The 13,236-nt window shown below is 38.2% G+C and overlaps 1 protein-coding gene across 4 annotated transcripts in view; it reads right to left on the bottom strand.

The window, feature by feature from the left end:
- Positions 1-13,236, bottom strand: part of PPP3CC (protein phosphatase 3 catalytic subunit gamma) — a 109,565-nt gene that overhangs the window by 48,694 nt on the left and 47,635 nt on the right. For all 4 annotated transcript variants that reach the window (XM_055346397.1, XM_055346399.1, XM_055346398.1 and 1 more), the window contains exon 4: positions 394-505. In XM_055346397.1, the coding sequence (XP_055202372.1) occupies positions 394-505 (112 nt within the window). The remainder of the gene's footprint in view (positions 1-393; positions 506-13,236) is intronic.

The following is a 13,236-nucleotide window of genomic DNA, read 5'->3' as shown; positions in this document are numbered from 1 at the left end:
CAGTGCTAAACCGCTGCGCCACCAGGGCTGCCCAATAGTTATTATCTTTAAGTGGTTTTACTGTGGACAACTTTTATCTTCTTTGGACTATTCTGTTTTCCAAATACCCCAAATGTACTACTTTACATACATAGGGGAAAACCACAAAAGTTATTTTGAAAACAAATGTCTTGGTTCTTACCAGAAATAAATAGGAGGCATTTGAGTTCCATTAATTTAGTTTATGTTTGATTCATTTTTGGAATGACAAAAGGGTAAATAAAAAATTTATGTGGTGCCTGGTTCAGTTGGTAGAGCATATGACTCTTGATTTCAGAGTTTTGAGTCCAAGCCTCACACTGGGGGTAGAGTTTACTTCAAAAAAAAAAGTTCTGGAAAAGTGATTATACTTACATTCTTGTTTGAAGGTAAAATATTCTGTAAGATGCCTACATTCATGATTTCCTCGAAGCAGAAATACTGTTTTGGGATGATTAATCTTTAAACTCCACAAAAACAGCACACACTATAAGACAAAAATAAGTATATATTTTTATTTGTGACCATAATGCATAAAGATAATTTATAGAAATTCAAATGACCTGCTATAATGGCATATCTCATTGCTATTCTCAAATTGAAACATGAAACTTTCTAACTTTTTGAATGTGACATACTGTTGCTCTAAAATCTGACAGACAGTAGTTTCATACATACCTCTTCTTAATTTATATTTCAATGTTCTATCCAAATATCTATAACTCTGTGACAAAGCCACCTACTGACCCTACCCCTACACTCTTGGTCCTAAAATCAGTATTTTATTTAATGAAGAAACACCAGAGACATTTCCATTAAAATAAGGAATGAGGCAAGGATATCCACGATCTCTGCTATTATTCAACACTGTACTAGAGGTACAGGTAATTAATTTAGACAAAAGAAATCAATTAGAGGTTTAAGAATGGGTAAAGAGGGGCACCTGGATGGCTCAGTGGTCGAGTGTCTGTCTTTGGCTCAGGTCATGATCCGGGGGTCCTGGGATCGAGTTCCACATCAGGCTCCCTGCAGAGATCCTGCTTCTCCCTCTACCTATGTCTCTGCCTCTCTCTCTGTGTCTCTTATGAATAAATAAAATCTTTATATAAAAAAAAAGGAATGGATAAAGAAAAAATAAAATAACTCTATTTGAAGAATATATGATAATAGTATATCTGAAAAACCCCAGAAAAATCAATGATAAAACTAACTCAGTGTAACACCTGGGTGGCTTAGTTGGTTAAGCATCTGCCTTTGGTTTAGGTCATGATCCTGGAGTCCCAGGACCGAATCCCATGTTTGGCTCCCTGCTCAATAGGGAGTCGGCTTCTCCCTCTGCCTCTCCGCCATTCATGCTCTCTGGCTCTCTCTCATTCAAATAAATAAATAAAATCTTAAAAAAAAAAAAATGGGACAGCCAGGGTGGCTCAGGGGTTTATTAGCACTGCCTTCAGCCCAAGGCCTGATCCTGGAGACCCGGGATTGAGTCCCATATCAGGCTCCCTGCATGGAGCCTGCTTCTCCCTCTGCCTGTGTCTCTGCCTCTCTCTCTCTCTCTCTCTCTCTGTGTGTGTGTCTCTCATGAATAAATAAATAAAATCTTAAAAAAAAAAAGAACCCAACTCAAATAATAAAAGAATTCAGTAACATGGCAAGATATAAAACTAATATACAAAAATAAATAGCCTTCATATACACAAGCAATAAATAGGACACCTGCCATTTATAATAGCAGCAAAGAAGATTAAACATACAGGAATAAATTTAGCAAGAACTGTGCAAAATTAATACCAAGAAAAATTTAAGACCCTCCTGAAAAACACAAAAGTAGGCAAGAACAAATGGAAAAACATCCCTTGTTCTTGGATAGGATGATTCTGCCTTAGTTCTTCCTAATTTATAAAATCATTGTAATTCCAATAAAAATACCAACAAGTTATTTTCTATGGAAAAATAAACATGCAAGAATAGCCAGGAAACAGCCAGGAAAAAAACACTGAAAAATGCGAACTATGGGCAGATGGAGAATGGAGGGGAACTAGTCTTACTGGACATTAAGAGATACTATAAAGCTTCTATAATTAAAACAGTGGTACTGGCACATATATAGATAAATATACCAGTGGAATAAACTAGCTCAGAAATTAATCCAAGTATACACAAATTTTTTGGTATATAATAAAGGTAGCATCTTAGTTCACTGAGGGTAATGATGGATTTATTTTTTATTTATTTATTTGAGAGAGAGATAGCACATCCTTGCACACAAGCATGGAGAGGGGCAGAGGGACAAGCAGACTCCCCATTAAGTGGGGAGCTCAACGTGGGTCTCCTTGTGGGGCTGCACATGGGACTTGATCCCAGGACTCTGAGATAATGACCTGAGCTGGTCAGATGCTTACTGACAAAGCCGTCAGGTGCCCCTAATGATGGATTTCTTAATAAATATCTCTGGGTCAACTGATGCCATTTCAAAAAAAAAATTAAAAAAAATTAGATCTATATCTCGTGTAATACATAATAAATGACAAATGGATAAGGGAGCTAACTGTATCAAAATGAAATCATGCAAGTTCTATAAAAAAAAGTGGTGAGTTCTGTACCCTTAACGTAGGGGGACACTTGATTTTTTTTTTTAAAGATTTTATTTATTTATTCATGAGAGATACAGAGAGAGGTAGAGACATAGGCAGAGGGAGAAAAGCAGGCTCCATGCAGGGGGCCCAATGTGGGACTCAATCCTGGGACTCCAGGATCACGCCTGATCCAAAGGCAGACGCTCAACCACTGAGCCACTCAGGCACCCTGGGGAAAAACCTGATCTTAACTAATGATAAAAAAAACCAGGGGCAGGGAACCCTGGGTGGTGCAGCAGTTTAGTGCCTGCCTTTGGCCCAGGGCGCAATCCTGGAGACCCGGGATCGAATCCCACGTCGGGCTTCCGGTGCATGGAGCCTGCTTCTCCCTCTGCCTGTGTCCCTGCCTCTCTCTCTCTCTCTCTGTGTGACTATCATAAATAAATAAAAATTAAAAAAAAATTAAAAAAAAAAAACTAGGGGCAAAAAAAAGAAAAGAAAAGATGGAGGGGCTCTTGGATGGCTCAGCTGGTTAAGCATTTGCCTTCAGTTCAAGTCATCATCTCAGAGTCCTGAATCCAGCCCCATGTCAGGCTCACTGCTCAATGGGGACTCTGCTTGTCCCTCTTTCTCCTGCCCCCCACTTCACTCCCCATTTGTGCTTTTTCTTTCTCCTGAATAAATCCTTTAAAAATTTATTTATTTATTTTTAATTTTTTTTAAAGTTTTATTTATTTATGAGAGACAGAGAGAGAGAGGCGCAGAGACACAGGCAGAGGGAGAAGCAGGCTCCATGCAGGGAGCCCGACATGGGACTCGATCCTGGGTCTCCAGGATCAGGCCCTGGGCTGAAGGCGGCGCTAAACCACTGAGCCATCAGGGCTGCCCTAAAAAAAATTTTTAAAGGATGGATAGGGATCCCTGGGTGGCTCAGCGGTTTGGTGCCTGCCTTTGGCCCAGGGTGTGATCCTGGAGTCCCGGGATCGAGTCCCACATCGGGCTCCCTGCATGGAATGGAGCCTGCTTCTCCCTCTGCCTGTGTCTCTGCCTCTTTCTCTCTCTGTCTCTCATGAATAAATAAATAAAAATCTTAAAAAAAATTTGTTTAAAGGATGGATAAATTTAACTATATACAAATAAAGTAAAATAAAAATAATTTGTACAGTAAAAAAAACTGGCAAAAACTGCTAAAACTACATATTCATTTAACTTTTGACCTACCCTGAAGATATACCTCCAACAATAATACTCACAAAGTTGTGGTGTTGTTTATTTTTTATAAGATTTTATTTATTTATTCACGAGAGACACAGAGAGAGGCAGAGACATAGGCAGAGGGAGAAGCATGCTCTCTGGGGGGAGCCTGATGTGGGACTCTATCCCAGGACCTGGGGATCACTTGACCTGAGCCAAAGGCAGATCCTCAACCACTGAGCCACCCATGTGCCCTGTGGTATTGCTTGTAATAGCAACATTTCAGAAACAACCTAAATGACCATACATTGGACAGAAGGCTTAGCAAATTATGACACACTCACACAAAACAGAGAGAAAGAGCTCTATAAACTGATTTGGAGCAATTTCTAAAATACAGTATGAAGTGAAAAAAGTAAAGTGCAAAAGAGTATGCTACTGTTTCTGTAATAAAGAAGGAATACAAAAAGACATATGTACTTACTCATTTGTGCAGAAGAATTACAGGAAGGATAAGTCAGAAACTAAAGTTACTTACAGTGGGCACAGAGGAAAGGGGTGGAAAGAAGGGGGCACTGGGAACAGTTTAAGAGGGTTGAGGAGAGAGCAGTGCCTCTCAAAGGATAACCTTTTGGATAGCTTTGACTCCTAGAACAACAGTAATGTTTTACATGTGCCTCCCAAAATAAATAATTAAATCAACCAGTATGTGAAAGAAACCCCAAACAGAATACAAACAGTAATAACCCTAACTGTATTATAAATAGATATCAAAGCAACAAAGAAGGGTATGGGGAAAAAGAACCCAAGTAACTTTGGAAAATAGTATTTTGACTACCTACTACAAGACTAAAGACACAAAGAAATGTACACAAACGCTGTATCTCTAGTTAGGAAATCTGTTTTCACAGTATGAACTGGCTGATATATACCTATTTTATGGATATACTAAGATTGAACAGACAAGTGAATATACTGTAGATAATGGGAGTAGGAAGAATGCTAGACTAAATCTTGTGATGTTGGACTGTAATCAAAATTCATTCGTTTTAGGGTATATAAGAGACATACAGAAACAAATAAAAATGTACAGGTTGGTATGCTTATATATATTTCCCAGTTCCTGGTGAGAGGGCCTAGGACCTCAGAATCACTAGGTGTATTGAATTGGGGACTAAAATAAATTTTATCAGGGAGACATATTTGCAAATACAGAACCTGCAAATAATGAGACCAATTGTATATACTAATTATGAAATATATGTATCTCACACACAGTCTCAAAACACAGCAACAATTGACAGGACTATGGGGAGAATCCAACAATCAGTAACTGTAGTTGGCAATTTTGACACATAAAAAGTAACTCCTAGTTCAAGCAGCTAAAAATAACAAAAGTTACAGGGAACAATTCCAAAGAGAATGCATTATTTTCAAGTATATGCAAGATAGTACAAAGAGGCACCTGGCTGGCTCAGTTGGCAGAACATGTGACTCTTGATCTTGGGGCTGTGAGTTTTAAGCCCCATGTTGGGTACACAGATTACTTAAAAAAAAAAAAAAGTCACAAAAATCTAGTAGGTACCTCAGCACAAAGGAAAGGAGTCTCAATAAATTCCAAAGAATATTATTCAGGTTATGTTCTCTAAATTATGTTAATTAGAATCAGTAACAAAATACTAACTCTAAAAAAAAATCCTGCATGACTGGAAATAAAAACCAAACTACTTCATTGTCCTAGGGTTAAAGAGAATTCTTAAATATAAAATACCAAATAATAATAAAAACAATACATGCCAAAATCTGTGGGACCCAAATAAAGTAGCACTTAAGGGGCAATATACACTGACAAGTACATTTATTTTTTAAAAACATATGGAAAAAAATAAAAAATAAAAGCATATGGAAATATGTTTATAAAGCTAACATATGAGGAGATGCTCAATTTCATTAGTAATTGGAGACATTTTCGCTAAATATTAGAAAGTGAGATAAAACTAAATTCTGGAGAGAGGGCGGTAAGGAAAAATGAACTCTTAGGTGCTACAGGTAGGCATATAGATTGGTACAGCTATTCTGAAGAGGAATCTGGGATCGTCAATTCAAGTATGAAGTATATACCTTCAAGTATAAAAGTATATATATACCTTTTTCCCTGGCAATTCCACTCTTGTTCATAAACCACAGAGAAACTAAAGCATGGGAATATCAGTGGATTTATATAAGAATTTTTTTTAAGATTTTATTAATTTATTCATGAGAGACACAGAGAGAGAGAGAGGCAGAGACACAGGCAGAGGGAGAAGCAGGCTCCATGCAGGGAGCCCGACATGGGACTCGATCCCACGTCTCCAGGATCAGGCCCTGGGCCGAAGGCAGGCGCTAAACCGCCGAGCCACCCGGGCTGCCCTATATAAGAATATTTATCACAGCAATGTTCACTGTAGAAAGAAACTACAGACAAACTAGCTGTCCACCATTGAGAATAAGGAACTAAAATGTCATATAGGTATACTATGGAAACTACACAGCAGGCAGAAAGCAATGACTGAGAGACAGTAAACTGGATAGATCTTATAAACATTATAAGTGAAAACCCAAATCAACAGAAACAAAGCCACAGCAGTAGTTCTCAGTGTGGTCATATTCATCTCAAGTGTGGTGCATTAGCATGAATTACATGGCAACTTGTTAGAGATTTTCAGACTCTGTATCAGAAAGTGAATCAGAAATTCTGAGGTGGGGCCCAGTAATCTGTTTTTGAGCAACTGCTCCAGGGAATTATGATACATGCTAAAGTTTGAGGACCACTGAATAGCACCAAAAAACTTATATAAAATTTAAATACTTTATCCACCAAAACCTTACATATTAAAAAATTAATGTAATGTATTATATGTATTCTGAGGTATATACTAAACATAACAGAGATATACATAATAGCAAGAGGGAGAAAAAAATAGAGTTCACAGATAAGAAAAAAAAAATAGACAGGGACTTTGCAATGATTAGTAATAAATGTGTCATGACCTGATGAGCTTGATTACTTGAACTGAGATTTTCCCACCTCCCAAAAAGGAAAGACTTCCAGCTTCTAAATCCCAGGTGCTTATGAATAAGCCTAATCTAAATCACCAACATCTCCTGCCCATGTACTGGATTAGATTCCTAACTGGCCTCCCTGTACCCACTCTTAGGCTTCCACAGTCAGTTTACCACAAAACAGCCAGAGTAACTAGTTTTGTTTTGTTTGTTGTTTTAGAGAAGGAGGGGGAAGGAGAAGAGGGAGAATCTTTTTTTTTTTTTTAAGATTTTATTTATTTATTCATGAGAGACACATTGAGAGAGAGAGGCAGAGACACAGGCAGAGGGAGAAGCAGGCTCCATGCAGGGAGCCTGACGTGGGACTTGATCCCAGGTCTCCAGGATCACGCCTTGGGCTGAAGGCAGTGCTAAACTGCTGAGCCACCGGGGCTGCCCAGGGAGAGAGAATCTTAAGCAGACTTCCTGCACAGCAGGAGCCTGACGTGGGTTCAGCTCCATCTCACAACCCTGAGGTCAGGAGCTGAGCAGAAATCAAGAGTTGGCATCAGACTGAGCCAGGTGCCTCAGAGTAACTGTTTTAAAATATAAATGTGAATATGTCACTCCCCAGCTCAAAACAATCAATCTCCAATGGCTTCCTATCACATTCAGAATAAATTCCTTACTATGGTTTGAAAGGGCTGACATCATCTAATCTCTGCCTATCTTTCTGATACATCACCTACAACTTCCCCTTACTCATTATTCTTTCTGGCAAAATTGGCCTTGTTACGATTTGAGGACTGCATAAATCTTCCTCCAGCCTCAGAGTTTTTACACTTAATATGTTCTCTGCTGGAATGGACTCACCCCCCCCCCCCCAACCCAGACTGCATAGGCAAGACTCATTCCCTCAGGTCATTCAAGTTTCTATTCAGATGTTAACTCAAGTAGGCCTTTCCTAATCTCCAACTAAATTAGCTATCCTTGCGGGTCTTATAGCTGCTTACCCTGATTTGATTTTCACAGGCATAAACAAATACACAATGCAGTCCTTTTCACTAGAAAACATGTATGGGACCTGGCTTTGCTGGTTCATCTCCATCCCCAGAATTTAACGGTGCTTCTCAACAGAGGTACTACTGACAATCTGAAAAGCGTGGTTCTTTGTTGTTCAGGAGTTTCCTGCACATTGGATGATATGTTTCCCTGGACCCAGCTCATTAAATGCCAGTAGGACTTCTCAAGCATTTTGACAAACTATTCATCCATATGTCTTTGTACATAATTATGTGTACATCTGCAGTATTTCTAAAAAATAGAACTGTTGTATCAAAATATATGTACATTTCAGGACACTGCAGAACAAACAAGAAATATGTGGATATACACAAATATACTTAGATGACTTTTTTTTTTGGTTGACTTTGTTTTTGATATATATCAACTTGCACAGAATATTCCCCAAAAAATATACATTAAATTTTAAATGAAATAAGTCAGGCAGAGAAAAACAAATACCATATGACTTCACTTATTTGTGGAATTCAACACAAAACTGAATAAATAAACATAAAAAGCAGAATCAAATTCATAAATACAGAGAACAAATTGATAGTTGCTAGAGGGGAGGTGTGTGGAGGGACTGACAAAATGGGTAAAGGGAGTAAGAGGTATAGGATTCTACTTATGGAATGATTAAGTCAAAGAAATAAGAGACAGTATAGGAAATACAGTCAATAGTATTGTACTAGCATCGTATGTTAGCTACACTTGTGGTGAGCATAGCATACCTTATAAACTTGTTGAATCACTATGTTGTACACAATATAACATTGTGTTAATTATACTTAAAAAAAAAAAGACAGGGGGATCCCTGGGTGGCTCAGAGGTTTAGGGCCTGCCTTCAGCCCCGGGCATGGTCCTGGAGTCCTGGGATCGAGTCCCACATCCGGCTCCCTGCATGGAGCCTGCTTCTCCCTCTGCCTATATCTCTGCCTCTCTTTCTGTGTCTCATGAATAAATAAATAAAATATTTTTAAAAAATCACTTCTTGGGGCACCTGGGTGGCTCAGTGGTTGAGCATCTGCCTTTGACTCTGTTCATGATCCTGGGGTTCTGGGATCAAGTCCCGCTTGGGGCTCCTTGAAGGGAGCCTGCTTTTCCCTCTGCCTATGTCTCTGCCCCCTTCCCTTCTCTCTCTCTGTCTCTCATGAATAAATAAATAAAAATCTTTAAAAAAAAAAAGAATATGACTCAAGGAAATATCAGAAATGCTATTAAAAATTTATTCAAAAAGATATTAACTGCAGCAATATGCAAAATGGAAATAACTAGAAAATGACCACTTGTAAAAGTAATAAATATGCAATTAAATATGGCTTAAGCCACAGAGACATTTAAGTAATTTAGGAAGAAACAAGAAATCAGATGCCCAGCTGTACTGTCACCAAGTGACAGCTCAGTACTGTCACCAAGAAACCATGTCCTCTCTTTGATCTGTAATTCACATCAAGTCTGCTTTTCATTCTTAGCCCTTCCACATGGCCACAAAGTGGCTGCTACAGTACATTTGAAATGACAAGGTGAAATAGTGCTCAAAAGCTTTCACCTTGCGAGAGTCTTTTCATCTGGAAACAAGTATTCCAAAGTACCCAAGTGTGTGTGCACCCTCACACCAAAATATACACAGCAGAGTTCCCATTACATATTACTGGGCAAAACAGAATCCCATGTTTACCCTAGACCAATCACTGATGACAGGGAATTAATTCACATGAGTAGCTCAGACCAATTAGAATTCATTCCCTGAGGTTGGGTTAAAGGGCCTCCTTTCCTGAAATCAAGGTTCTCTCTAAACCCCCAATCTCATTTATCTGAACAAAATAGGTATTTTGATAGTAAGGAAGAAGGAGAGAAAAGATGGGCAACAAGCAGTACCTGCTAAAAATTATTGGGCAACAAGCAGTACCTGCTAAAAATTACCTGCTAATAATTATCCAACAATAGGAGAATGGTGAAGTAATTTATGATATTTTTACCATTAACCATATTTTGGAGAGATTTTTCCAAATAACAGAGAAAAATGCTTTCAATACAATACTGAGTGGGGACCAAAAGACTACAAAAAGGAAATGTACAAAATGATTTCAATTTTCTTTAAAAAAGATATATGCATATATAAAAGAAGAAGAAAGACTGTAAGAAAATATAAGATGTTGGTGCCTGTCAGTGGAGCAGGCAACTCTTGGTTTCAGGGTTGTGAACTTGAGCCCCACATTGGACATAGATTACCTAAAAAAAAATCTTAAAAAAAAAAAAGAAAGAAAATACAAGATATTAACAGTGATTATATCTGATTTATAATATTTTTTTAAGATTTTATTTATTTATCCATGAGAGACACAGAAAGAGAGAGACAGAGACATAGGCAGAGGAAGGAGAAGTAGGTTCCATGCAGGGAAGCCTGATGCAGGACTTACTTGATCCCAGGACTCTGGGATTACAATCTGAGCTGAAGGCAGATGCTCAACCACTGAGCCACTCAGGTGTCCCAAAAGTTTTTGTTTTCTTAGATTCTACATTTCCAAATTTTTCTACAAAAAAGAACTATTTATGGGCACCTGGGCACCTCGAGTCCTACATTGGGCTCTCTGAACGGAGCCTGCTTCTCCTCCCTCTGCCTATGTCTCTGCCTCTCTCTCTCTCTCTCTCTCTCTCTCTCTCTCTCTCCTTTCATGGATAAATAAAATCTTTAAAAAAAAAAAGTGAACTATTTACAACAACAAAAAATTGTAATAAGGGCTCCATTACCTATTTGCATCCATTTGACAAAAACATCATATTTATGCTTATCAAGGACACTGATAAAAAAAAATGGTTCAAATATATACTTGTATTATATTGGACTAATCTGTTGCCTACAGAAGTTTATAACCTTAGTGGTTTACAAATAAATGACTTCCAACTAACACTATGTACACCCTGATGTTTACTTTTAAAACTGGGATAAAATAGCATTGTCACTGGGACACCGGGGTAGCTCAGTGATTGAAGGTCTTTCTTTGGCTCAGGGCATGATTCTGGGGTCCCAGGATTGAGTCCCATATCAGGCTCCCTGCATGGAGCCTGCTTCTCCCTCTGCCTGTGTTTCTGCCTCTCTCTCTCTCTCTCTCTCTCTCATGAATAAATAAATAAAATCTAAAAAAAAAAAAGGAAAAAAAATAGCATTGTCACTTTACAGGTTTAATCCATTTATCTCTTCAGCTATTCCAGAAAAATCCTTTAAGTTAGTCAAACATCAAATAACAAGATAAAATCAAACTGATTTATCATCAAATATGGATTTGGATGAATCCAAATATGGATTCAGTATCTACTGTCAGGCAATATGCCAGTTCCTAATATGAAGAATACTGCAAAAAATTAAATCAGCATTTTTGTACAATTACTGAAAGATCTGTTTATAAGTGCATCTTTTCTAATAGACTGTCAGCTCCTTTAGAAAGCATGAATCTTTTTTTTTTAAGATTTATTTATTGGAATCCCTGGGTGGCGCAGTGGTTTGGCGCCTGCCTTTGGCCCAGGGCGCGATCCTGGAGACCCGGGATCGAATCCCACGTCGGGCTCCCAGTGCATGGAGCCTGCTTCTCCCTCTGCCTATGTATCTGCCTCTCTCTCTCTCTGTGTGTGACTATCATAAATAAATAAATATTTTTAAAAAAGGTTTATTTATTATTTTCGAGAGTGTGTGAACATGGGGAATAGAGGGCATGGAGGGGCAGAGGGAGAGAAAGAATTCCAAGTAGATTCCCAGCTAAGCATGCAGCCACGAGGGGCTCAATCTCATGACCCTGAGAGCATGACCTGAACAGAAATCAAGAGTTGGATGCTTAACTGACAGAGCCATCCAGGTGTCCTGAAAGCATGAATCTTAAAAAGAAAACAAAAAAATAGAAATCATGAATTTTATTCATTAATTTTTTTTTTATTTTTTTTATTCATGACAGAGAGAGAGAGAGAGAGAGAGGCAGAGACACAGGCAGGGGGAGGACCAGGCCCCATGCAGGGAGCCCGACGTGGGACTTGATCCCAGGTCTCCAGGATCAGGCCCCAGGTCGAAGGTGGCACTAAACCCCTGGGCCACTGGGGCTGCCCCATTAATTTATCTTAAGAGCCTGCCATAAAGTTGGCAATCAGGAAACATTTGTTGGTGAATGAGGAAAAAAATATATAACGGAAAATATTCTGAATATAGTATATGTATATAAAAATCATTATGAAAAAAAAATCATTATGGATTTTTTTGATGTATGCTTTACTGAACATACTGATGCATTGAAACTATTTATAAATGTGTGAGTTGATAATCTGAAGATGATTTGGTACAATATTATCTTTTTAAGAAGTTGTTTCATTGGGGCAGCCGAGTGGCTCAGCTGTTTAGCGCTGCCTTCAGTCCAGGGCATGATCCCGGAGACCTGGGTTCGAGTCCCACATCAGGCTCTCTGCGAGAAGCCTGCTTTTCCCTCTGCCTGTGACTCTGCCTCTCTCTCTGTGTGTGTCTCTGCCTCTCTGTGTGTGTGTCTCTCATGAATAAATAAATAAGTAAATAAATAAATAAATAAATAAATAAATAATCTTTTTTAAAAAGTTTCATTAAATAGAGCTAAAAATTCAGTAAGTTTTGTATTCTCATCAGCTTCTTTTTTTTTTCTCTTTTTTTTTTCTTTTTCTTTTTTTTCTCATCAGCTTCTAAAACCTCTTCATGCTAACAAATAAATAAGTACATATTCAATATGTATTTCAAAATCCATACTTTTGACTGTCTATTGAAACGTGATATGAATAAAAAGTAGGAATCTTTTCTTTTTTAGGCTATGTTTGCTTCCCTTTTTACCTTATTTATTGAACCACAGTTGATATACAATATTATATTAGTTTCTAGTGTACAACATAGTGATTTAATAATCCTATACAATATGCAGTGCTTATAAGTGTAGTTATCACCTATAACCCTAGAAAGTTATTTTTTTTAAGATTTTATTTATTTATTTATGAGAGACACAGAAAGAGAGGCAGAGACACAGGCTGAAGAAGAGGCAGTCTCCATGCAAGGAGCCTGATGTGGGACTCAATCCTAAGAATCCGGGATCAGGCCCTGAACCAAAGGCAGATGCTCAACTGCTGAGCCACCCAGGCGTCCCAACCCTACAAAGTTATTACAGTATTACTGACTATATTTTTGGTGATGTACATTTCATCCCTGTGACTTATTTATTTTATGACTGGAAGTCTGTACCTCTTAATCCCCTCTATCTATTTTCCCAAATCCGTACATTCTGCACCCACCCCCCGTGAACCAACAGTTTGTTCTGTGTTTATAAATTAGCTTCTGTTTTGTTTGTTCATTAGTTTTGTTTTT

The sequence above is a fragment of the Nyctereutes procyonoides genome, unplaced genomic scaffold (assembly GCF_905146905.1).
Source record: "Nyctereutes procyonoides isolate TBG_1078 unplaced genomic scaffold, NYPRO_anot_genome, whole genome shotgun sequence".
Classification (NCBI taxonomy): Eukaryota; Metazoa; Chordata; class Mammalia; order Carnivora; family Canidae; genus Nyctereutes; species Nyctereutes procyonoides.
This window is presented reverse-complemented; position numbering and strand designations above follow the sequence as displayed.